The sequence below is a fragment of the Phoxinus phoxinus genome, assembly GCF_949152265.1.
Source record: "Phoxinus phoxinus genome assembly, chromosome: 2".
NCBI lineage: Eukaryota > Metazoa > Chordata > Actinopteri > Cypriniformes > Leuciscidae > Phoxinus > Phoxinus phoxinus.
Window position 1 is genome coordinate 25,376,022 of NC_136877.1, and position 27,669 is coordinate 25,403,690.

The window sequence follows — 27,669 nt, forward strand, 5'->3', positions numbered from 1 at the left end:
CAGGAATCTGGAATCGCTCTTCTCTTTCTGTCGCTTGTTTCATATTGCACACTGAGCAGTGTTTGATTACTTGTATGTATGCCGGTGGATTTTCGGCAAATATACTTTCAGATTAGGTTGTATGTTGGGCATATGTCTGAGGATATCCTGCCCCAGAGATATATGCTCTCCTCTGGATGGGTGCTTTTATTGACAAGTCAGGGTATTAGCTGCACTCCCCCAGTTACATCTTTAAGTAGGGCCTAAGCTTCCCTGTGTCTTCCTTGGGGTATAGAGCCTGTTTGATGAGTGTTATTGGGCAAACTGCAATATGTCCTTCTCTTGCTTGCCTCCCTTTTCTGAATAATGGAAGGGATGTTGGCAATACTGAAGGTTGTTGCTTGGGCATTATGAGTTGGACTACATTTAAGAAAAACAAGTAGTTGTCCACTGATTGTCTACGCTGAGGTTTTAAATACTGAGCTTTATTTTTTGCATTCTGCACCCTAAGAGCTTTCTCAGGCAATATTTGAGGGATACCATAGCATATCCGATGCTATGTTGTGTATCCTCCCTTATAGTACTGCTCTTGGGCCAGAAGTCTGTCCTGCAAAGGAGGAAGAGCCACAACTTCCCTGGCTATGGAGCATAGAGTGGCTAGCATAGAGGGCACTGGGCATAGAATGATGTGCCCTAGTGGCTGGGGCAATACTGGCTTAGGGAATAATACCACTATATAGCTTTTTGCAAGTCATATACCCCTTGGGTTTGACACACTCTTGTCTCCGGCTGAGTTCCATGTAATTTATTGCTATGCCCCTGTTTGTGTATATTTACAGCTTAGTGAGGTAGACACTCCTTCAGCATGGTGTATTGGTTCCCCATAGCACCATCTCAAGACACAGCTTTAAAGTTATACTTCATAAGGGAATGTGTCAGGTTGTGTATGCAACCCAGTTTCCTGAGAAGAGGAACAAGAAGATGCTGTCTTGTTGTCATGCCTCGGGCTTGCCAGCACATCTCCTTTGGACAAGAGAGTTGATGACATGTAATTCAGGCTCCCTTTTATTCTCACAGGCACTCTGCATGTGATGTCATTGACTGCCAATGATTATTGCTGTGTATTTACACATGCTTCAGACACTGGCCACACTGATGCCATTCCCCATAGCGTCAACAACAAGATACAGCACCTCGTTCCTCTTCTCAGGGAAACGGTTTGAATAAACATTCTGAGATGATTTTTGATAAAATGAATGCTGCATTGATAAGCAAAACTACTTATTTTAGTCTTACTGACCCCAAACTCTTGCACAGATGTGTAACTAAGGTTACTGAATATAATACTCGTTTAGAAGACAGTTCAAGATAATGGTGATGATAAATCATATACATTTTTCCTCATTATATAGCATCATCTCTGTGTTTATTGTAAGAAAGCCCTTTGATCTGTGAATACTATGAATGGCTGAGTCTGAAGCCTCAGGAAGTCCCAGCTGGGTGTCTCACAGATGTGTCAGGCGTGACATCACTGTGGAATTTCCGCTAACGTGCTGCTATCAGTGTGATCTGTTTGTCTGCTCGATAAACATTATGAATTTTCACCTCAAGGCATATTCTGCTACCCAGACAACATTGGTTTAATGAGACACACACACTCTCCTATCTTTACACTTTATTGGTCAGAGGTAAAAGAGCCCTTATTTCACATTTTGTCACTAAAACATGAAGATCAAAACATGACGTTTTTCTCATTAAACTGTATTCTACCATTTATTTTAAATGAAGGATAGTGAAAGCATTTTATGGAATATGAAGTTTATTCAAATACAAAATTGGCAGTTTTAAAAGAGAAAACTAAAAATTATATTTTAATAGAAACAATAGAAAAAAGGCACATATTGTTGACCCTCTGACACATACAAAAGAACCACATCGGAAATGTTTAGTCTGACTGCCCAACAGTGACATCTACTGGACCTAACCCTCATCAAATCTCAGAAACATCTGTTTGTTTAGAAAAATGTTCATACATCACACTATACACTTTTAAACAGCCCATTATGTCAAGAAACGCTAATTCAGGGCATACATAAGATGAAATATGATAATAAAAAGGAACAATCACATATACAGTCTACTGAAGGCCCCCAACTTATTTCAGTTAAACAGTTCCAGTTTTTCTGTACAATTTCCTTTATGAGAATGAGCAGTCTATGATTTTCACTTAAGTAATAATATTTGCCCAGCGGCTATACAGTATATTGATTAAACATCTAAACAGAATGATAAAGATACATTTAGAACTATAAGATATTCCCCTAAAATAATTTAAGAAAAATATGAAAACAGATGTACAGTCAAATTAAATTGTATGGTGAAAAAAACAAAACATTCAAGAGCAGCACCTTTTGTCTTGAAGGACAATGCGTTATGACCAAGACAGTGTGATTTATGTTGTTCTTTAGCATTTCCCGGCTCTCCTAAGTTTTCTTTCTTTATTTCTCCAAGACAAGAAAACAGGAAAAAGGTTTAAATCTGTTCCTTCACTTGAAAGATAAGGGAACAGGAAGTGCGTTTCCTTGTGCTCACACAGACAGGAAGTTGACATTTCAGTGATGGAGCTGGTCATTTTAAACAAGACGGTAGAACAGTACTTGGCGTGTAATTCCCTACAGGAAAGGGAGAAGGTGGCTTCCACACATTGTGCCCATGGTTTATGAGGGAAATAGGTTTGTGCACAGAGGTAAATTGTTTAAGGTATAAAGACAGTCTACACATTTTTTTCAACGGAAGGATATCCTTTTGACTATTTAGTCTTGAATGAATGATGAACAGTAATGTCAAGACACTGGCTGGCCTGCAACATGTTTTGGTTTTAACAATCATCAAAATAAGATTTAGCAATTTCAGCTTTGTATTATTCTCGTTTGATGCTGTTAAATAGCCATGCGTATGGTTCACATGGTAGTACAGTTATTGAGACCACTTCTCGCATTTCAACTGGCATACTCACTACACATTTCCTGAGACGTCTGCAATTGCCTTATTATGGTTGACCTTTGGGATTTGGGTTTTATATATAACAATCGATGTGCTGATGATTCCTGTCAAATAAACTTGGAGTAGCCTTTAATTCTTTCAAAGTACTGTTATCACCACTTCCTCTGTTGCTCCCATGGCAATACAGTAGTTTTCCTGATGAGAAGAATCTGCTGAACAATGCTGGCTTCACAATTACTCTGACAAAAGTCCATAAAACACTTGTATACATAGAAAAAAAGAGATACACACAAACTGAGGGTTTTTACAGAATCATTGCGACTTATAACTTTCACTTTTTGGTTATTAATTTGTATGATCTCATTTGTAATTTTATGCTTTCATGCAGTCTATTTACCACTCCCTGACAGTTAGGTTTAGGGGTGGGTAATGTTTTCACACAAATTATATACTAATTCATACAATTTCTTTATCAATTTGCCAAAAAGTAAAATGGTTACGCTTTTTTTTTTTTCAAGAGATTGGGTTGAGTAATACAATATAGGCAAAAAAAATCCAAAATAGTGTGAGCTAGAAAGAACACATATTGTGTTGACACAAATTAAAATCTGCTATAAAGATCATACAGCCTAAAAGTGAGTTTGTCCAACCAGTGTCCAATGCTGTTTTATAAAATTCCACCTAGACAAAAAAACAGTCTAAAAGACCAAGGCAAGTTATTCTAACAACACACACTTATTCTATGAAAATTACAAATACAGTAGTAGTGCTCATCACAATTTCATAACAATGCTTGAAGGAAACAAGTATTGGCACTTCTTAATCACTTTCCTAAAGGGACCCTTACAAAAATTCCCTTAAAGAGAAGACAGCAGTCTCGATGTGTCTTCCTAGGACAAGCACCTGATGACTAGGGATGCAACGATACCATTTTTTCAGAATCGATTCGATCCGATACCAAAATTCTGAGTATCGACCAATACCGATACCAATCCGATACCAGGGCAGTTTTTTTTTTTTTTATCAAGTAGAATTTCTATAACTCTGTGTTGAACTGATAATCACTAGGCTATTTTGTGTGTTAAAAACAACCTACTTAAAGGAGAACTCCGGCGCAAAATTAACCTTTGGTCTAATTACACATTGTTACCTAGTCAACCGTTATCTGAGATTTGTTTTCATGATTATCGAATGTAAATAGTTTTATCTCTAAAAACAGTTTAGCCTATAACGCTAGTATAACGCTAGTATATAGGGCATAGAGTAATCATGAAAACAAATCTCAGATAACGGTTGACTAGGTAACAATGTGTAATTAGACCAAAGGTTCATTTTGCGCCAGAGTTCTCCTTTAATACAGACAACTTCATTATAAAGAAAAACAACAAATCAAAAAAATATGATCCTAATCTGTGACAAAAAAATGCTATTATAAACTAGATTAGTGGATAATTCAGCAGTAAAATTTAGTCTAGAAAAATCACAAGTGCACAATAATTGTATAAAATCTGAACATGAAAAAACATTTAGTGGGGAACAAATAAGAGACAATAAGTGTAACACTAAATCTGGTAAAACGTTACGCATTGCTCTTTGTATTGTTGTAAAATATTAAAAACAGCAATAAAGTCCAGCAAGATAAAGTCCATAGAACTTTATCTACAGATCAAGTATAATTATAGTAACATTGAATCATCTTGGAGAGTTTTTCATCGTGTTGACCGTCATAACCAGAGGTGTAGTGGTAAAAAAAAGAGGTGGGTAAACTATAAATTCTGGTGGACCACGACGTTGTCACCTGGTAAGGTGGGCCACTGCCTACCGGTGTATGTGTATCCTGATGACATTGCTATAGGCATCATTTGATGGTACTACCAAGGGTTTTACTGGTTGTTCCCTCATCATAGGTCACACAATCACTATTCAATTCATACATTAATCGAAGTTCTTGTTAAAAAGACTCAAGAAGGAATAATATGGTTGAAATCTATAAAGTTTACTAAATGACAAAACAGAGAGAACAAAAATATTTTTAACCCGTAATTACAAAACGAAAACGGTTGTTGTATTTTTTAAAGGCAAAGTTGAACACCACAATTTTAATTTGAACTGTAGGCTACACCAAATGCTGCGCAAAAAAATAAAATAATATTGACGAATTTGTGTTTATTAGCCTACTTTTTGCCCCTTAATTAAACATTTAAAATATTCACAAATTAATATGGATTTTGTTGTTGTTGATTTATTTTTCTAAGACAAAATTAGAACCTGGAAATGATATTATTTCCGCAGTGCTGAATGAGAAGAGCCATATATCTCTGAACCCCAGCCTACAGAAAGGTGATTTATAGGCTAATGATAATAAATGTGTCTGAAAAATTAACGAGGCATTTTAATTGTTTATTAATAAACTGTATGACCAGAAATGATAGAGTATTTTAAATTGTTTCACTGTTGATAGGGAAATGCAAGTGTTCGTGTTCGCGCCCGCGCGTCCAACGCTATCTCACGACCAATTCGTACGAATTTGTACGAGTGATTAAAAGGTGGCTAATTCGTACGAATTTGTACGACCTCACTCGTACGAATTTGTACGATTTGTCTAAACCCACGTGACGGTTGGGTTTAGGGGCGGGGTCAGGGGTAGGTCATTCGTATGAATTCATACGATTTTGGCAAATCGTAAAATATGTACGATTTAGCAAAAAACGTACAAATTCGTACGAGTGAGGTCGTATGAATTGGTACGAATTAGCCACCTCGTAAAATTCGTACGAATTGCCGGTGCGCGCTCACACTCCGCTCCACACACGCTTGGATAGGCTATGCGTCAAAATCTTGTGTTTATTTGTGATAATCTTAGGCTAGCCCTGTATTATTATGGTCTAAACCGCGCGGCTACTGACAGTAATGCAGCGCAATATGAAATAATTCGTCTTAGGTTTAACAACCTATGAAACTAATAGCCTAGTGAACAATATGAAACTAAAACGACATAGCCTAAGCTGAATGTAAAATGGCTTAGGAACGATATGCTACAGTATTTAGAGGTGGATAAACTCAATTTAGAGGTGGATAAACTCAATTTAGAGGTGGATAAACGCAATTTAGAGGTGGATAAACGCACTTTGGAGTTGGATAAACGCACTTTGGAGTTGGATAAACGCACTTTGGAGGTGAATAAACGCTATTTCAGAATTTTGGGAGGTGCCCAAACGGCGTTTACGTGCGTTTAGCCTCCACTACATCCCTGGTCGTAACCGAACGCGACGCGCTGTTTGATGCTGGATGGAGAATGACTGACAGCCGCAGCGGAGGGAAAAGTGTACGTGATCTTGAATTTAATTACCTAAATATTAAAGGGGTCATGACATGGGTTTTTTTATTTTATTATTATGTTCCCTTAGGTGCAATTATAGTATTACTATAGTTTTTTTTACAAAAAACTTTTAAAATGTAGTGATTTATGACCTTTTCCCACCCTGTTTCTCATCCTCTGATTCAAACAGTCTGTTTTGGGGGTGTTTCCCCTTTAAGAGTTCAGTGTTAACGCCCACTGTTATGATTGGCTAACGTCAGTGCCTATGCATCAATTATTAACGCCCCCAGCCAGAGGATTTGCGGATCAGCGTATTTAAAAAGTAGTTTAAAGTTTTAAATACATACAGTTTGCGTCGTCGTTGTTGAGCCCAGAATAGTCTGCACAGACTTATCTTTGAGCAACAGTTTTCTGGCAAAGCCAGCATCATTTTGGGATTTGTTCTCAATACAGTCATCCTTCAAATGGACTGGGACGTCGGCAAACAAATAAAGTGCATCCATTTTGCCCTGACGACTGGATCTTTCGCAGCGTATTCAAAGATGTTGTTTGTCCACAGCCAGGAACAGCACATCTGCGTGGCATTGTCATTTCCCTGTACACAGACCCACTCGCTGTCCGTCGACTGAACACTTGTGCGCGGGCGCGACAATGATACGAAATGAGCGTAGTTGTCTTGCACTTAAAGCGTAGTTGTCTTGTGCTGGAGGCGGTCGTATGCAAACGCGGGTACGTCACTTCGTACCGTGACGTCACTTCTTACCATGGATCCAGAACGAGCTGTATTTAGAGCTTGATTAAATAAATGATTCGTTTATAATGGGGAGGACGTCTTAAGCTATGAAACTTGCAGGATGTTTTAATGGTACAAAGACCTCTTATATACCAAAAGATCAAGGCAAATTTGGTTTCTCATGTCATGACCCCTTTAATTTCTATCTCACATTATACTATATAATGGCTTCAGAACACTTATATATAGTGCACGAAAACTTTATGGTGCTTTATAATGTTTTCAGCAGGGGTTCAATCTTCAGCTGGCTGGCAGGAGCTGCCACTGGCATGTCACGTGACCTGGCAGTGGCTGGCTAGTTGCCTGACTCTAGCAAGTTTCAGAAACCATTGCTTTTTGGCAGTTTTTGTGTTTTGTGTTCTTCCCTCTCTAGCTCATTTATCATGCATGTGTTGATATGATTAATGCTCTTTTGCATAATTGCCGTTTTAAAGAATTGTATCCCATATAAACCAGTCAAATGGCCGTGATCAGACTGGTTGCTCGCTTTGCTGGACGCTCAATCCAGTTAGCCGCGGCGGAACTGCGTGTGCCTGATACTCTCACTCTAAGGAAAAAATTGTTTTCTTTTTATGAATGTAATCGCATGCATTTACTCTTTAGGTATGAGTGATGTTTTAGAGAAATGTATCCCATTAAACCAGTCAAATGGCCGTGATCAGACTGGTTGCTTACCGACGCTTTGCTGGGCGCTAAATCCAGTCAGTCGCGGCTGAGCTACGTGTGGCTGATACTCTCGCTGTAAGAAAAAAAACATTGTTTTCTTTTTATGAATGCAATCTCATGCATTTATTCTTTAGGTATGAGTGATGTTTTAGAGAATTTTATCCCAATTAAACCAGTCAAATGGCCATGATCAAGTGGTTGCTTACCGATGCTTTGCTGGCCGCTCCCAGTCAGCTGCGGCTACACTACGTGTATATCACGTTTCCTGATACTCTCACTGTAAGGAAAAACATAGATTTTTATCCCAATTAAACCAGTCAAATGGCCGTGATCAGACTGGTTGCTTACAGACGCTTTGCTGGGCGCTCAATCAGTCAGCCGCGGCTGGTAAGCAACCAGTCTGATCACGGCCATTTGACTGGTTTAATTGGGATAAAATTCTCTAAAACTTCACTCATACCTAAAGAATAGATGCATGAGATTACATTCATAAAAAGAAAACTATGTTTTTCCTTACAGCGAGAGTGACAGACAACGCGTTATAGCCTACTCGCAGTTCAGCCGCGGCTGACTGAGCGTCCAGCAAAGTGTCAGTAAGCAACCAGTTGATCATGGCCATTTGACTGGTTTAATTGGGATAAAATTATCTAAAACATAACTCGTACCTAAAGAATAAATGCATGAGATTACATTCATAAAAATAAAACAATACATTTCCTTACAGCGAGAGTATCAGGCAACGCGTTATACACGTAGTTCAGCCGCGATTGACTGGATTTAGCGCCCAGCAAAGCGTCGGTAAGGAACCAGTCTGATCACGGCCATTTAACTGGTTTAATTGGGATAAAATTCTCTAAAACATCCCTCCTACCTAAAGAATAGATACATAAGATTACATTCATAAAAAGAAAACTATGTATTTCCTTAGCGAGAGTATCAGGCAACGCGTTGACAGGTCACGTGATATGCCAGAATCACACTAGCAGCTGCCAGCCAGCCACTGACAGGTCACGTGACATGCCGGAATCAGACTGGCAGCTGCCAGTCAGCCACTGACAGGTCACATGACATGCCAGTGACGGCTCCTGCCAGCCAGCTGAAGATTTAACCCCTGCTGGAGTATCGGATTTGCATCGGCCTTGTCTGACCGATACCCGATCTGGCAAAAATGGCAATATCGGAGCCGATATCGATACTGAATATCGGATCGGTGCATCCCTACTGATGACAATGGGCTTCAGTATAGGATCAGTAGGAGCTATCGGTATCGGAGCCGTCTACTCCATAGAGCTGAGCCAGGGTCCTGAAACGAGGTCCCCAGTCATTTAAGAAGTCGTAGTCCAAATTGGATCCACTGGAGGACGAGTCCAAAGAGCTGAGGGAACCGGCCAGGGATTCAGATCCCTCAAAACCATAGATGTGTAAAGTATCGTAGGGAATCCCATCACGGTCATGGTCCGCCTCGTCCTTCTTCACCTCGATCATCATGGCCATGTCACCCTTACAAGCAGTAGGTTTCTTCACTATGGCATAAAGCGAAGGTCCAGCGCCAGGCCGAAAGCTGCTGTCGTGACAGGCGGAGGTCAGGATGGAGACGTCATAACCGTTTGTGTCCATCTCTCCACCGCCCTCTTCGTCATATCTCACCAGCTGCTCGTGGATCTCGCCAGACGACTTGGTGATCAAAACGTCTTTCTGATAGCGCCTCCGCAACACAATGAGGATGACGATGACTAATATAAGAGAAATAAACACAATATCAATATAATCTCTCTTTTTTGTCTTTCTTTCTTTCTTTCTTTCTTAAATAACCATTTTACCATCTTCCTGTTTATTTCTGTAATCTAAACTCATTATGAAATTTGTACTGATGTCACAATTAAAAGAACAAAGTGGAACCCTGTGAGAATTTTTAAATAGCCGTAGTATTGAAAGTCTCTCATTATCATGGGAGTACATGAACCTCAGCACTTTTTGTCTATCTCAAAATCAAAATCTGATATCAGTACAACTTCGGTACTGATTTGTACACTTTACATTTACCCTTATGCATTTAGCAATGCTTTTATCCAAAGCGACTTTCAACAGAGGAATTATATGTGTCTGTACTAATATGCACCTTTTAGAGTTAGATAATGTACAAAAGTGTAACTTTTAAAAAAGGTATCGCACCAGTGACATCTTTTGTACCTTTATTTCTGAGTGCACAACATCACATCACACACAGTGAACTAACCAACAATGACAATGACAGAGAATATGGAGCTAAGTGCCTCTCTTACATGCTCTTATTTAGACTGTTCGGTCCCTGGGTTATTTATACAATCGCACCACTTAAAGGATCCAAAGATTGTGAATTAAATAAACACCGTCTCCACTTGGGAAATTACGGAGAAAAGCCTTTCCTCAAAGACAGGATTGAAAATGTTTGCATGTATTATTAATGTGATAACTCTCATGTCATGTCATGAATCCTTCATAACCTGTTTTGCTGGGCCTAATTAAATGATGCTTTTGGTTTTAAAAAATGTGTTTGCTTTTTTTGCCTTAAAAAACACACAGAAGAATAAAGAATGTGTCGTTGGCCTTACAAGGATCTTTGCAACAGAAAGAAGAAAAGCAAACGAGATAAGAGATGTGTGTAAACGTACCCAGGATGGTGACGATGCAGAGAAGAATGGCTAAGAGGGCGCTGACGCTCATTCCGGTCTGGGCGTAGGCCATACAGTACTCCATCCGCCGTCCCGGCTGACATTTGCACACTTTAATCTGGAGGAGGTTAATGCTCTTCTTTTCTGGTGTACCTCCATCAGCGATTTCAATTTCGAGCACATGTTCCACTGAGTGCTCTGTACTGAAACCTCCTTGCTTCAGCACAATGTTCGAAGTGTTGTCTACAATAAATATTAATAATTAAAGAGATGCAGTCATTCATTTTGCTCTTATTCAAGGGAAATGACTGACTGTGCTTGCCACAGGTGCAAAGCTAACAATTTTCATCAGCAGTGCTATTGTTGTCATTGAACTCTGCTTTTGTTTTCTGTTGATGCTTTGAGGGAAATGTTGCTGAGATTCTTGTGACAATTCAATGCAACCAGGCCTAAGAATATCCCATTTCACACAATAGTAGGAAGAGTAAATCTTCACTTTGGCATTTGTGTGGCATGAAATGAAATGCTCTTCCAGCACATTTTGAGGAAAGCCAGTTGCAGTAGTAAAAATAAACATTCTGTTGTCACTGAATACATGGCTAAGAATAAAATCCATTATTTTATAGATTACATTAATAAATCATTTAAAACATGTATACCACTGTTCAAAAGTTTGGCATCGCTGAGATTTTTCAACCTGATCACACGGCAATTCGTAAAATTTTCACGAGGTGGCTAATTCATGCGATCTCACTCGTCCGGAATCGTACGATTTTACGAGTTGCCCAATTCGTGTGAATTTGTTCGAATGACCCAGCCCTGAACCCGCCCCTAATCCTACACATCTATGGGGTTTACACAAATCGTACGAATTAGCCACCTTTTACTCACTCGTACGAATTCGTACAAATTGGTCGTGAGATAGCGTTGGATTTTTGGTATCGCTTTATTTCGAAGGTCCACTTTAGACATTCTACTACTTTAATAACTGGTAGTTGACATGTAGTTGCAGAGTAGTAGTAGACGGTCTGCTTAATATCTTAGTAACTTTGAAACTACTTATTCTACTAACCCTAACTTCTACTTAATATCTTAGTAACTTTAAAACTACTTATTCTACTAACCCTAACTTCTACTTAATATCTTAGTAACTTTGAAACTACTTATTCTACGAACCCTAACTTCTACTTAATATCTTAGTAACTTTGAAACTACTTATTCTACTAACCCTAACTTCTACTAAGTCTACTAACGGTTTACTAGTCTACTAATAGTCTAAGTAACTTTGCAACTACAGCAGGCCAACTAACTCGCAGTTAGTAGTGTCTAAAGTGGACCATTGAAATAAACTGTAACCAGATTTTTTTATTTTTTTTATTAACTGTTAATGAACTGTTTTCTATGTTTTAAAATGTAATTTATTCCTGTGATGACAAATAAGAATTTTCTGTATTCATTCAGTGTCACTTCAGTCAGTGATCCTTTAAAAATCTTTTAAATAATTATGCTGATATATAATTTTTATTAAAAATAAAACATATTTATTAGTTCCAGTCAAGGCACCTTAACAACCTACTTTCTGCCAGTTTAAAATTAGTAATCTGTCATTTTAGTTCATTATACAGCTGCGAGGAAAGAAACCAGTGCTCTGAAAATGTTCCTCAGTCTGGCACATTTAGAACATGGAGTGTCAGATCATAGATTTATTGTGCAGGGCTGCTGCTTTTAGAAAGCTTCTACCTAATGCATTTTAGAGTACTTTGGTGGGTTTATTTCTATTCTTTTTATGCCAGATTACAGTAAGAATTATCAGCAGTTAATTTGCTTTGGAGTAGTTCAGGGACTAAGGATAAAACAATCTTAATGTCCATCATGACGAAAATGTATACCTGCACTAGAAACACCCTTTTTAAACTCAATGTTACAAACATTATCCTATATAATGGAAGAGAAATTGTTTGAAGATGATTAGCACGACTCTGATCAATTTTAGTAAACATAATTTTTCTTACCTTGGTTATCAATAAGGGAAAAGTTTGAGCTCTTTTTTGCCAGGGTGAAGCGGAATCTGCCTGAATTTTCATCCTTGTCGTATGCACCAATAGTTCCAATAACCTGTAAAAGGGTAATCAATTAAGGATATCTAAAGGAAAGTCATTATAAATGTAATAATATGAAACGTATTTAGGTAATTCCTTACCGTTCCAGGTTTATCACTCTCACAAACATACACGTAGCTCCCATTAGTTAGTTCTGGTTCATTGTCGTTAATGTCAATAACTTTTAGTTTAACCATTGCATAGGACTTTAGGCCTGAGAAATCAGAGAAGAAAAACAAAACAATAGTTTTTTTTTTAACAAATTGTCTGTGATGATGATAATAATGATGACGATGATGATGATGATGATGAGATGCCTATTTATCTAGTCAAACCTATTATTAACTACTTCTATTTGTCTATGAACTCCATCAAAAGTTCATACAGTAGTTCACTGGTGCTTGTCTAGTTTTTTTTTGTTTGTTAATTCTTCTTATTTAAAAACAATTTAACTACCAATTTTTGCAACTACGTTCATTTTGAATTAAACCAAAGTACTAACCAAAGATGCAAACAACTACAACGACAATAATTAGTACAGCAAAACAAAAGAGTATCCAGAAGTCACATTTTGTTGGATTTCTTGAAACAAATCCTTGATTAGATAATTTAGCCATAGCTAATTCAGTGACCTTGTTGATCCCCCCAGTATGTTTTTAACACTGAAATCACAATAGCCCAAGATAGTTTATATTTTGGAAACACAAATGGACACACTTATATGGTTTATGTAGATATTATGTTAATTGAAAGGCTTACACTAAAATTCTTAAATTATTATTCCGAATATAAATTGTGCTTATGCATGAATAAAACATTTCATTTAATAATAATATAAAAAGTGCAACTTATTTCCTGAAAAAAAAAAAATTCCATTTGTGTTATGTGCCTTCACTGCTTTTTAAAAAAGTGGAAAATATATATATTTTTTAAATGAAGATGTGTGCAGACTTTTGATTGGTAGTGCAAATGGGTAAGTTGTGAAAGCTTGTTTATATCCTACCATTTGGTGTATCCTCATGTGCTGTAACCTGGAATGTGTATGAGGATTCTTTCTCTCTGTCCAGTTGCCACTTCACAGACAGATGTCCTTGTACAGGATCCACAGCTACAGGACAGTTTGGGTCTTCAATAGAGTACCTAAAGGGATCATTAGATTAAATGTCATCTGTTTACTCTATAACCTTTATGACAGTACAGCAGAACACATCTTTTTTGATACATGAATAAAAATACAGTTCAGTTTATACCGTATTTTGAAACCGGTACTATCTGGATCCCTTGCTGAAACAGCTCCAATGCGCGGGTTCTTAAAGGGGCCCTCGTAGATGCTGAACATGTATTCAGTTTGGCTGAAAACAGGTGGTTCGTCAACATCAATTACACTGATGGAAACTTCGGCTCTCTTCAGCAGGTTTGGACCTTGGTTGTCTGTTTTTGTAGACACTGTGTGCTCGTCCACGTTTACACTAAAAGTGTACGTCTTTACTTTTTCATAGTCAAGAGGCTGTAAGTGATTGGAAAGAAAATTGAGCAAATTAACAATAATGGCACAAGAGCTTAAATTTCGTCTTTGATTCAAATCATTGCATTGCTCAGTCTTAAATATTCATATCCCCTTCCCTCTGTTCTTTCAGAGATTGACAGAGTTTATATTGCTCTTATGCTTTGCCAAGAAAGCTTTTCTTCAAAACTAGAAACCACAACAATTACGTGTATTAAACATCAATCATTGGTTAAATTTACCATAGAACACATGGCAATGGAAAAAGCTTTTATAGCTTCTTTAGCAAGAAAGAGCACTGAAGTTGGTTCCCCTTTAGAATGCTTTTTCTTTTTTTGGTTTGGGGAGTAGAGGATTAAGGATTAAGTTTCCTCCTGATAGTTACTTTTGCGAAAACCCTGTCCAGACATATGTCTCCGTCTTTGTTACTTTACATTCTTATATAATACGACATGCTGGAAATGTGATAACATTCTTTTTTTATTTATTATTAAACTGAAGTTGCAGGCATGTTCAGAATTACAATGCACCACTCATACAGTAGAACTCATAAATTAATAATTTTTTCAATATTTGGGTAGGCTATTATTTATTACTTATTTCAGATATTATTATTTTTGGATCTGTAAAACGCTGATCACATTAAGAATGGCTTGTATAATTATTTGTTGTAAAAATACTTTGTGCTAGACTGCGTTTTTGAGTTATAATAAAAAAAAAAAGAAAAAAAAAAGTTGGTTAATAGCCAAGTATTAAAGCTTGAAATACTTACCAGTTTCAGGCTAAGAATTCCATCTTTCTCATCATTTCGTTTGATCCCAAACATTTCATCATATTTCTGTTGTATAGTAAAAGTTGGATCTTTGTTTTGTCTCTCGTCTTTGTCCTCCACCTCTAATATGCCAATTTTAAATCCGATTTCGCTGTCTTCTTTCACATTAAAATGGTATTTTCCTGTAGGAAAAAATGACGTTCTGTTGGCACTGACTCTACAAGTATACTCTAACACGCAGTGAGTCTTTACTAAATATTCAGTTACAGTTTTTAAGTTGACTTACCCGTCTTGAAGGTGGCAATGTTGTCATTTATGTCATTAATGTTGATGGTCACAACGGTAGTAGCAGAATTCCCAGTCATAATTCCTGGCATATCTTTGGCTTGTATAGCAATTAGGTACCGACTCTGTTTCTCACGGTCCAGGTCACTTTTCATCGTAATGATTTGACCTACAAAACAAAATATATATATACCGTTACAAAAATATTTCATAAACTTAAATGCTGTTGCTTTTGAACTTTCTGTACATCAAAACATGTATAATAGTTTCCAATAAAACATCAACCAGGACAACTGTTTTTAACATTGATAATAACAATAAATGTTTCTTGAGCAGTATATCAGCATATTATAATGATTTCGTAAGGATCGTGTGACACTGAAGACTGGAGTAATGATGCGGAAAATTTCCTGAATGCCCTCATTGGAATAAGTTACAATTTTAGATTGTTTACAATTTCTTTTTTTGAATTCAATCTGTTTAAATTTTAAAAAAATATTTCACAATATTTTACTGTTTTTATTTATTTTTCATCCAATAAATGTAGCCCTGATGAGCATAAAAAAAAACTTTACAAAAACCTACTGAACCCAATCTTTTGAATGGTAGTGTGTGTGTGTGTATACTGTAAATATATATACCTTCATTGTTGATTTTGAAGAGGTCTGTCCCATTTAGCAGTCTGTACTCAATCTTTCCATTTTGAGTGGTGGGATCATCCGCATCAGTCGCACTTACTGTCATTACTATCGATCCTACAAACATAATGCAAACATAAACAAAAATAAACATCATAGTAGTTCCAATTAACTTTTACTTAGTTAAAACTTATAGTTTTGATATAGATAAATGTGAGAAGTTTACAGATTTGTATCTTTTTTATCTTGCATAAAAAAATGCTGTTTTGTATAGTTTTAGAGCATTGCAACATCCACATTTCATAAATCCATGATTTCAAGCTCAAGTTGTCCCACATCATCTGTCTTTCTTTATATTGGTGAATCTGTCCACAAATATGGCCACCATGAAAAAAATGTGTTACCTCTTATAGAGGACTCGCTGATAGATCCAGAGAGGTCAGGTGGAAAAACAGGGCTATTGTCATTAATATCCAGGACCACTATAACAAACGTATCATCTTTGTCCACCAGCTTTCTGTTTTCAATGTTGATTATTGAAGCTGAGAGCGTGTAGTTACTTTTCTTCTCCCGGTCCAGAATTGCATTGACCAAGATATCCCCATTGTCATTTACAGAAAAAATGTCATTAGCACCTTCTCCAGAGAGATTATATATTGTGGACACAGAGGAAAGTGAATTCTCTAGCTAAAAAGAGAAAGAAAGGGAAAAGAGCACAATGTCAAATAAAGATGATAAAGATTATGTTTATTAGGCCTTTCTAATCTAAACTATATATAGTAACACCTCAGAAGACTCTTCAATAACCTTTGAAGTAAATTTGAAAAAGTAGTCGATTAGCATTATATCCAAACTAGCACTATGGTTTAGAACCTTTACCTTTCCAATTTTTTCAGGTGGGTTTTTTGAAGGTGTTTCCTCATACACATAAAGTTTATACCATCTCCATTCTCTCTTGTGTCTTTGGAGTACTGTGCTCGGCATGGAGGGTGTTTTCAGAGATTGCTGGACATCAGCTCCCATGCTGAGGGTACATAAAACGACCAGGATACCTGCCCAGCATCCAGGCTCAGTCATCTGCCTCCAGGCAGACAGTTTCATCATCTGTGGACCATGTGAATGGAACACAAATAAATACATTAATTCATCATGGTTACTTTAGCTTCACAAACATTAGGTGTGTTTAATATTTCAAAGAAAGAAAGGAAGAAAGAAAGAAAGAAAGGAAAGAAGGAAAGAAAGAAAGAAAGAAAGAAAGAAAGAAAGAAAGAAAAAAAGAAAAAAGAAAGAAAGAAAAAAGTCCTTAATTATTATATACTATAATTTTAAATTAATCAATTGATACAATGCAATTATTGTATACATACATGTTTTTACATTGTACTTACCGGTAAATGTAAAAAAAACCTGCATGTAACCACAGCTGCAAATAATTTCTGTAATATACATCAATAAAACTGTTGACTCTTTCCTTACTTAACCATCCCTTACACACACTGTAAAAAAAAGTTGCTGCCATAATTTTTTTTTTACGATCAACTTGGATGTTTAAGTTATTTCAACTTAAATGGCATTAAACTGACTTTTTACAAAATGAGTTGAATCTTGTATAACTTGTAAAAAAGTTTGCTTAACTTATTTTGATGCTGTCATAACTTGTTAATATATTTTTTTTACAGTAAATATGTAACCCTGTATAATTTTACAAATTAATTCTAAAAAGGAATTAAATAAAGAGTTGTTAAAACTAACCAGAAATTGGTAAAGAGTGTAAGAAAAATTATAAAATCAAAAAGAAATGCATGTCAGTGTGATGATTGACATCTTAATGATTGTCCAATTGCGTGAGATTTATGTTGATGTCCCGCCCCACCACATTAGTTTCTGTATGGGGGAAGCCATTTTACTTTATCTGCGTTACTGTGAGACGAGCAGCAGCATAACTTTGTGTGTACAAGTTAAGATCGTCAAAGAGGATTGAAAAAGAGACATTTATGATCTATGTTATATTTATGATTTGGTGAGTACACATTTTGAAATGTGTAAACTTTCATAAATGTAATTAATTGTGTAGTGTACAGATGTGTTAAATTGAGAGAGAGTGAAATCGTATTTCTTTGTCAGCATGAAATGCTGATATTATCTGATGTTTAACGAGCAAAAAGTTATGTAGGCCTAATGGTAAGAATATGAGTTCGTAATGTTCATATTTTGTTGTTGATTATATTGAACGAGTGATTTTCCTTGTTTAAGTTGCATACTGTTATCTAAACTGTCGAATTACGATTGAAGTGCAGCACTATGTTCAACAGGATAACAAGTGCTACTATTTTCTGTTTTTAACCTAAAAGCAGTGAATCTAATGTGTGTTGTGAACTAAATACTGCCTGTTACATATGCAGGTCTGTTTTTTTTTTGTACTACGCTGGAACTGCGTTCATTTCAGCGTGACGATCTAAGATGGCGAGCCTTCCCAGCGAGATGAACGTTGAATGATGCAAGATTTGAGTTCAAACGAACACCTGTGGAATTGACCGTTCGCAAAAGCCACGCCCCTTAGTTATTGTTACTACGCCCGTCAAACAATTGAGAACCAGACACATGGCTGGGTTGAGATCCATACATTAAGTGATTTGTTTTGGAGTAATGCAGCAGACATATCCTCCAGGGCACGACAGAAAGTATAGACAGAATAGCGCACGGGAGCACATGCACTAAACAGTTTTGTAAAATTATATATCAATCATTTTTATTTGATCATATATCATTTTACAAAACTGTTTTGCGCATGTGCTCCCGCCGCCGCGCGCGCTATTTCAGTCACAACACCGCAATCAGAGGACGCGCTGAAACCATCAACTCTCGATGCTGTTCTCTTCATTCATAACTCAGCCTACTGAGAAGGATATATTTGTGTAAATAGTTGTGCAACTGCGCGAACTTTGTTTTGAAGTTTAATGTTTGAGTTCCAGAGGAATTTGTGACTGTGTTCCTGTTCAACCACATCAAAGTTGTGTCCTAATTAGTAAGTCCGTGCTCTTTCTCTTTTTTTTTTCTCTTGTTTACTGACTGATGAGGGGCCGCAGTGCCGTAGTGAAACAGTGTTTGTACATGTAGCCTATTTTTTTTATTATAGTTGCAAGCAATCATAAAATACAGCAAGTTTTAAGCCCGTGCAGACCTCACTGCCATAGAGCTGGTAAGTCCCGCCCCTTCCGAAAACCCCGCTGGACCTCAAAGTTGAAAAAACGTCAATGCAAGTGAATGGGAGAAAATAATTATTTTCTGGTCCCGTTTGAATTGTGCCATGAATGTGAACATATGTTGTCTGTGAATTTTTTATATAATCTTTCGTGTGAAGAATGCTACAATTTAGCGGGTAGAAGTTTGATACGGGTAGACTTTGTGTGAGAGCACTTTGTGGACTACAACTCTTCGCTGCTTTCGACGCGTTTGAAACGTCAACACCACTAGCTCACGGCTCTAGCTCACGGATCCCGCTAGACATGGCTGTGTCTTTGGTGCACTTCACCGCCTTCTTTCAGGGAGAGGAAAAAATCGTTGAGGTTGGCGAAAACCACGGGTAAGTCAACTTTATGCGGTGACGTCACATAGGCGACATGTAGTCTTTCTCGTTATTTCTTTTCCACAACTGCTAGCCGACGAATCATACCATATACTGTCAAACTTGTAACATGAAAGATTATATAAAAAATTCACAGACAACATATGTTCACATTCATGGCACAATTCAAACGGGACCAGAAAATAATTATTTTCTCCCATTCACTTGCATTGACGGTTTTTCAACTTTGAGGTCCAGCGGGGTTTTACGGAGGGGGCGGGACTTACCAGCTCTATAGGCGCATCGTTGCACTGAATCTTGCTGAAATCGGAATGTTTGACGGAGGTCCTTTTCCTTAGTTACAGTTGCTGAGCTAGGATTGGACGAGAACCGTTAGAGGGCGGGGTTTTGCGAACGGTCAATTGACCGTTCTCAAAAGCCGAGACAGGGGTAGCTGCAGCTTGGAGTAATGGGCGTGGCAAGAGGTATGGGGCGTGGCAAGAGGTAGGGGCGTAGTAAGAGGTTTCTCATTGGTCAAAGGAGTTTCCTCCTGGCAACTGCGTTGGCCAATCAGCAGTAACCATAGTTATACGTCATTTCCTTTGGCCAAAAAAAGTGGAAAGAAGGGGGTCTTCACTGCGTTCTATAGAGCTGGTAAGTCCCGCCCCCTCCGTAAAACCCCGCTGGACCTCAAAGTTGAAAAACCGTCAATGCAAGTGAATGGGAGAAAATTATTATTTTCTGGTCCCGTTTGAATTGTGCCATGAATGTGAACATATGTTGTCTGTGAATTTTTTATATAATCTTTCATGTTACAAGTTTGACAGTATATGGTATGATTCGTCGGCTAGCAGTTGTGGAAAAGACATAACGAGAAAGACTAGCCTACATGTCGCCTATGTGACGTCACCACATAAAGTTGACTTACCCGTGGTTTTCGCCAACCTCAACGATTTTGTCCTCTCCCTGAAGGAAGGTGGTGAAGTGCACCAAAGACACAGCCATGTCTAGCGGGATCCGTGAGCTAGAGCCGTGAGCTAGTGGTGTTGACGTTTCAAACGCGCCGAAAGCAGCGAAGAGTTGTAGTCCACAAAGTGCTCTCACACAAAGTCTACCCGTATCAATCTTCTACCCGCTAAATTGTAGCATTTTTCACACGAAAGATTATATAAAAAATTCACAGACAACATATGTTCACATTCATGGCACAATTCAAACGGGACCAGAAAATAATTATTTTCTCCCATTCACTTGCATTGACGGTTTTTCAACTTTGAGGTCCAGCGGGGTTAGCGGAGGGGGCGGGACTTACCAGCTCTATTTAGACAAAGAGTTTGATGGCTTCTGTTCTATGGACTGCTACTACAGTATGAATCAGTGAAGGAATGAGTTTTGACCAAGCGGCAACCTCTCTGTCTCTCTCTTGAAACCAACACGGAAGTGAATTAAACGGCAATTCGTCGACTGGCCGCAGAAGGGAGTCAAATCTGTATCTCCCCCATGTTAAAATGCCCAACTTTACAGCAGAAAAAAACATGTTTACAACCTGGTTCTCTCTGTGGCTTTGGTCTATACAGCTAATTTTGCCCTTCATAACAACTGTGAGGGGGGTGCATTTTTTTATAACTCACCCGTTTAGTTGATTAATACTTAAAGTTCTGCTAAATTAAGCGTGTGTCCACTTTTAAGTGACAGGTGGATTCCCGCTGATGTAAATGCTAGCCGGTTAGCCGTCACTTCACCTCAGCAAATTCCAGCTGCTGAACTTGCCATCTCTGCCGTGTTTGTGCTTTTTTTCGGGATTATTTCATATAACGTTAATTTAATACACCCATTACCTCGCCCACGCCTTTGGATTCCGCCGTTGTCGTCGAGTATCGTTCGAGAGAACCAGCGCTGTATTCCAGTTGTTTTCCTCTGTGAACATCATGCACTGATGGATGTCTGACAATTTCGTTGCTTTTTGGAGTTTTCAGAATTAAAAACGTCTATAGATATAAAGGCTACACTCGTTCACATGCACAAAACAGTTTTGTAAAATTATATATCAATAATTTTTATTTGATCATATATAATTTTACAAAACTGTTTTGCGCATGTGCTCCCGCGCGCGCTATATCAGTCACAACACTGCAATCAGAGGACGCGCTGCATACCTGCAAACTAGTCGCTTTTCGGCGAAAATCGCCGTTTTGAATGGGAAAATGTCATCCACGTGAATCGTGTAGATCCGAAGAGGGGGGGTCATTTGGCCAATCACAGTCAAGATAACGGCAGCGCCCGCACCCCTGGCTGCAGCTTTCCCGCGGATGAATTCATGCTTTGGACACTGATTACTTTTGAGTTAAGTCCTGTTATCTGTCAACAATATAATTGTTTTCTCTAACGTTGTTGTTAGTTAACATGTTTAACATTAACGTTATATTGGTAAGTAAGTAAGCTTGTCGGCTAGTCAGCTAACGTGAGATCAGCAAATTGTGTTGTTACTGTTAGCCTACAATGTTAGTTCAATGTGAAGAATTGGCAAGGCTATCTCCTCCACTGCATTAGTGTTAATTTCGTTGACGAATAATTTTCATCAACGACATTTTTCACAGACGAAAATGCCAAGTATTTCCGTATACCCACTAAAAAAAGGGTGAGGATACGTAACAACTTCGTTTTGTGACAGAACTTTCACACTTTCATTCATAAATTCACCGCGTCTGTGTTTGCAATGGACACAGATCAAATCGCGTGAATATGAACAACTCAGAGACTGCAGTTGTTCAACGCGTCTCTGGGAATGAGCGCTCAATGTGTGCTCTACTACACACACACACACACACACACACACACTGAAGCAAGCGCGTGCTTGTGTCAGCGCTTCACTGTAGCTATGTATGAGGACATGATGTAGGCTACACATGACACATGAACTTCATCACAGAGCTGCTATGAGAGTCACTTCATGAGAATTTCACCATTTCATTTGATAAAACTATCGCCATTCATTTGTATCATAGACACACAGAAACTGTAATGTCTTTACGACAACCTGTCAAAATAAAAGTTACTCTCTCACAGTACTCACTTCAAAAAACTAGACTACACCACTGCATAGACACCTATACAGCGCGCGAGTACTGAGCTCTGTTTCGTGTCTGAATGGACAAATACACACAACATTATGTCTAAATGTCGGTTTTGGAGAGTATTCAGGTAAATTATGTCGGTTATATCTTAAACAGTTGTGAGTGTATGCCGGTCGGATGTGCAATTCTGGATCCGCATTTCATTGGAAATGATCCGATGTCTTAAAGTGACAGTGGGTAATACGTTAAACCTAATGCAGTCTGTGTCCTTACTATTGATCAAGCAACAAAAGAAAAGCATTCACTGCTCGTTAATAGCTTTAAGGATTAATTATATTTAATGTAATGTCACCTTTTTCAGACCTTCTGAGTTTGCAGGTATGGCGCTGAAACCATCAACTCTCGATGCTGTTCTCTTCATTCATAACTCGTAGACTGAGAAGGATATATTTGTGTAAATAGTTGTGCAACTGCGCAAACTTTGTTTTGAAGTTTAATGTTTGAGTTCCAGAGGAATGTGTGACTGTGTACCTGTTCAACCACATCAAAGCTCTTTTTTTTCTTGTTTGCTGACTGATGAGGGTGCCGCAGTTTGTACATGTAGCCTATTTTTTAATTATAGTTGCAAGCAATCATAAAATAGCCTACAGCATATGAAAAAAAAAAGGTGAGAAACGGACCTCGGGTCGGGCTTAAAATATAACCGTAATGTTCGGGTCGGGTCAAGTTCAATTATTTTGGGTACGGGCCGGGTTCGGGCTTAAGTTTTAAGCCCGTGTAGACTTCACTGACATAGGCGCATCGTTTCACTATCTTGCTGAAATCGCAATGTTTGACGGAGGTCCTTCTCCTTAGTTACAGTTGCTGAGCTAGGATTGGACGAGAACCATTCGAGGGCGGGGTTTTGCGAACGGTCAATTGGGTAGGAAAGTTCTGATTGCCTGCTATTTTTTTTTCTAAACAGGACTGAGCTTTTTTTTTTTTTTTGCAAGACTGCTCAGAGTATTTTATTTTCCTGCACAACCGATTTTTTCCTTTGGACTATAGAATAATTTTTCCACGGTTCTAAGGAACTTTGGATTCTCCGAACTGAATCAGTGAATCGAGTCTTTTGAATCGGATCCTCTAGCGAACTTGAACTGAACTTTTCGAATTCAACCCTTTTGAACTGATTAGTTCAAACAAGTCTTTTGAACTGATTCATTGAACTGTTTTTTTTTTCTGAACTGTTTGTATGCATCTTGTTCAATTTGGATGAGTTATTTTTGCATGTGATTCAGTAAGCTGTCATTTTTACAACTGTGACCATTTGTAAATGTTTATGGGGTCTATTTCATATTGATATCGAAAGTGTAATATTCTAGGATATCCTTATAGCCTAGAGGGTGCACCCAACTAATTGAATGAATAACTGAGTCAAGTGAAATTGTTAATTGAATTGAATCCATATAACTGTGGTTTGATACTGAGCAAAAAACGTCACAATTTGTTGATTTATTTATTTTTATTTGATTTAATATCCACAATTACTTCCAATGGTTCATTTAAATAAAAAGATTTACTTTATTATTTAACCAGTGTTGTCTTTATTACACCTCCATAGTCGAACCTACTGGCCTATGGTTAATACTAGTAACAAGTGCAATATTATTTGACACGTGTGCTACACATACCACCAAACCTGTCCCTAACCTGAGCAGTATCACACCTCAATAGCAGCAAGTGTTTTAGCATAAACACAATAACATTGTACCTAACAACTTTTTTGATGTTAAAGACACCTAATATAAAGTGTGACTGAATGAAAGAAAGAAAGAAATCTATTGTTATCTCCGACTATAAAATCCCTTCATTAAATTGTCTGTCTTATAATGATTCCTCCGGTCGCACAATCTTTCGACTGCATGCTTTTAAATCATGGGAAACTGCACACTGTGTGACACTGTAAAAGCCTATACTAATACATTATCCAGACTACTATGTGCCTGAAAAATTCAGAGGATATTCCCATCCCAGATAACACGCTTTAGCTTGATGGACCATTCTTATGTTAGACTCATTTAGATGATTATATTAAGATGAGGTGGATTATGCTTCTTAAGTGTTCCCAAATTACTAATCTTTGCTTGAGGGTTTTGCTTGAGACTCTTCCACTCAAAATGATTACTTTCACATAAGGTATAAAATGCCATCACTTCATAACAACGGGTTCAGAAATGTATGGGCATTGCATAAGAAATGTACTACACTTTGAGTTCATTCCTACTCAGATGTTCCTGTTTATCCATGTCTGATTTAAAAATCAAAACAAAAAAAGGACAAAAGGGAAATGCTGTTCATTATCTAAGCTATAAGATTCAAAACGGTTATTATACTGAAATAACTTGATACATAACTTATTTTCTGCAAATGTAAATGTAAAAATGCCAATGTCTTAGTACAATACACTCAATGGTTCAATGGCATGCAAAAAAGTTATTTATAAGGAGAAATGTATAAATTAAGTAAAAAATACTTTCGTTTTTAATAGGTTATTTCAGTTTTCATAAAAAATAATTATGGAATGCACTTCCTCTTATTGTTAGAGATGATCCTACATTAGCCAGTTTCAAGAAGTTGTTAAATCTCATCTTTTTAAAATTGCTTATAGACTGTCATGATTAGTATTTTACTGTGTTGCACTGTAATGACAATTTTTGTATTATTCTTGTACTTCTGTATTTTATTTGCTTTTACTGTCAGTAGTGCTTTGGGTTTTAGAAAAGCACATTATAAATCAAATGTATTGTTATTATTATTAATAAAAAAATAGAATACTTTTATATTGTACAAGCAGTGTTCCATAAGTGCTAATATTTGATGTAACAGATCAGATCACTGGATGTAACAGCATCACTTCACTTGTCTGTGTTTGCTTAACTAAAATCCAAATGCTGATTCTGCTTTGGCTTCTTTCTGTTGGTTTCACTGGTACAAAATATTGTACAAGCCATATTGTTTTCTAAATGTTGGTAACTCGATTTGAACTTCTTGTCTGTATAAACTTTTGATAGGCTTGTGTCTATGGCGCTTATTCAGCTAGAAGCACTTCTGGTTGTGTTATATTGTGCAATATTAAAAAGCCTTACTGCAGTTTAGCTAGTTCTATCACTCTCATGTCCTTCATTTCTATTACATTGTTCATAGGAAACAGTAGATCATTTCCAATCAAACAAGTTAACCATCACTTATTTTTCTTCTTATTCCCACCCACCTCTTTCAGCATAAGATATATATATGAAGACTTCACATGCAAAAGTCTCTAAGTGCCATCTGAACTTTTCTTCTAGAATGATAATTTTTATCAAGCTTGTATGTTTATGGTCAGTTATTTCACTTTAATGGCAATGAAAATGACATATTAATTGTAATTTAAGTGAAATTACTGAACTTAAATATACAAGCTTGATAAAAATATTAATTTTAGAAGAAAACTTCAGATGACACTTAGAGGCGTTTGCATCTGAAGTCTTATATGTGTGTGTGTGAGCACAGTGAAGTGCAGTGATCCTTCACCTGCGGGTGCACGGCGTGGCCTGACTTTCTCTGTTGGTAAGCCCTCGTCCCTGGCCTTGACTGTTCTAAACGCTTAGTGGCCTGTTGAAGTGGAACAAAGTGCTCCATAACCATTTTAACATTGTTCTCTTTTAAGAGTTGTCAATAAAGTTTGTGTACGATTAACCATGTCTCTGACTCTGATCGGTGATACGAACCTGTGAATGCCATTTGTAGGGGTTCATTTTAATTCTTTGGGTGAAATTCCCAGAGTGGCATAGTCGGAGTGTGAAGGGTACAATCTCATTCATTTAGTATAATTCATTAGGAAAAAACCCTTTTGCCCTCGATCCCCCACCACATATAAAATCGAATGCAGTGCTATCAACAGCTTTCTAGCTGAGACTCATAATAGTCTCATTACATTGACACTGAAGCGTTTAATACAAAAATTGTTCTTATAATTTGACATTACTGAAAAGCACACCATTTCCAAAGCAATTGTTGATTAAACCAGTCATTTGAAAGTATGTCTCTGTGTGTGTGTGTGTGTGTGTGGGTGGGGGCTTTAGATTAAAATAGGTTTAATCATGGAGCAGCTTCCAGCAATCTGCAGTCTGCCTACTCTCTTCTCTAGGAAATTCAGCCTGACATACATCAACTCTCCCCTCCATTATATCCCATATCTTCCATGTCACAAGTTCCAGAGACCTGTTAAAGGTGTCACTGTTTGAAGTGTGTGCATTGCACCTGTTCCCACCTCTGACTCATCTGGTACACCTCTCTTCATTTACAGTCTAAGTATATGCATAGCGTCAAGCATGTTTTATATTATTTATAGACTAAACTGTGCTGTTTTACATGACCTTTAATAATTTGTATCATCGGCTTTCATTGTCTGATGAGATAGAACTGATTTCTGCATCTCTTAAAACATTATTCCTACAGGGGCATATGGGAGGAGACATTAAGAATAACCTGTAACTGCTGTGCTGTTTCAAGAAAAAGCAGGACAGATGGTGTAAGGATTCATTATTGTTTCTCTGTCCCTCAGTAAAATGTTACATCCAGATAAGTTCAACGTCTTCCCGTGGGTAATCAGTGTTCCTTGGGAATGTCCTTCCTATTAGTCCAGGAAGCATCATTCAAAACAGATTTTTTTTTTTTTTTTTTTTTTTTTTTTAAAGATACATTTTATAACTTAATATAATTTAAAGTAGCCTAAATCACACACATACAGTATATATTATACAGTCATTAAAATATGTACTTTGACTTGAAATATATCAATAGAATGACAAATATGGATAATATATATAGGCCTATATATATAACATACATAAAAAAAAAATTAAAAAAATCACCTACCGGAGTGTTGTATCCTTCAACAATCGTTCTTGATTTGAAAATCCCTTTTGATCTGAAAGTCGAGTTATATCCTCCTCAATTTCAGGTCAGCGGTGTCTGTTTCCAGCTGCATGTGAACCTGTCTGAGCTCCAACAGAGCTGCTCACTGGACAATCAGGCCACTCCAGTGGCAAAAGTGATCAGCCCAGCCCAGCCATTCCTCTGGCCGCTTCCTGTTATTGTCCCAGCCTCTTTAGTCCAGCTCCAAACCCCTCTCTGGAAAATCAGATAACATTCGCAGCCCCCTGACCACCAGTAGCTCTGTGAGGCAAGCGGCGCATTATGCCACTGAAGCAGGGAGAGAGAGAGAGAGAGAGAGCGAAAGAGACGGGTAGTGATTGCAGAGAGAGAGACTGAGGGGGTTGAAGGTGGGAGATCAT

The 27,669-nt window shown here is 37.6% G+C and overlaps 1 protein-coding gene across 1 annotated transcript; it reads right to left on the bottom strand.

Moving 5' to 3' along the window:
* Window positions 1-8,863: 8,863 nt before the first annotated feature.
* cdh5 (cadherin 5) lies at window positions 8,864-27,397 on the bottom strand. The gene is made up of 12 exons (XM_079605519.1): window positions 27,251-27,397; window positions 16,589-16,813; window positions 16,114-16,396; window positions 15,713-15,826; window positions 15,073-15,240; window positions 14,787-14,968; window positions 13,761-14,017; window positions 13,514-13,650; window positions 12,612-12,724; window positions 12,424-12,526; window positions 10,412-10,654; window positions 8,864-9,493 (listed from the first exon to the last, which is right to left on the bottom strand). The coding sequence occupies exons 2-12, from the start codon at window positions 16,811-16,813 to the stop codon at window positions 9,009-9,011; spliced, it is 2,310 nt and encodes a 769-aa protein (XP_079461645.1). The 5' UTR covers window positions 27,251-27,397; the 3' UTR covers window positions 8,864-9,008.
* Window positions 27,398-27,669: the final 272 nt, after the last annotated feature.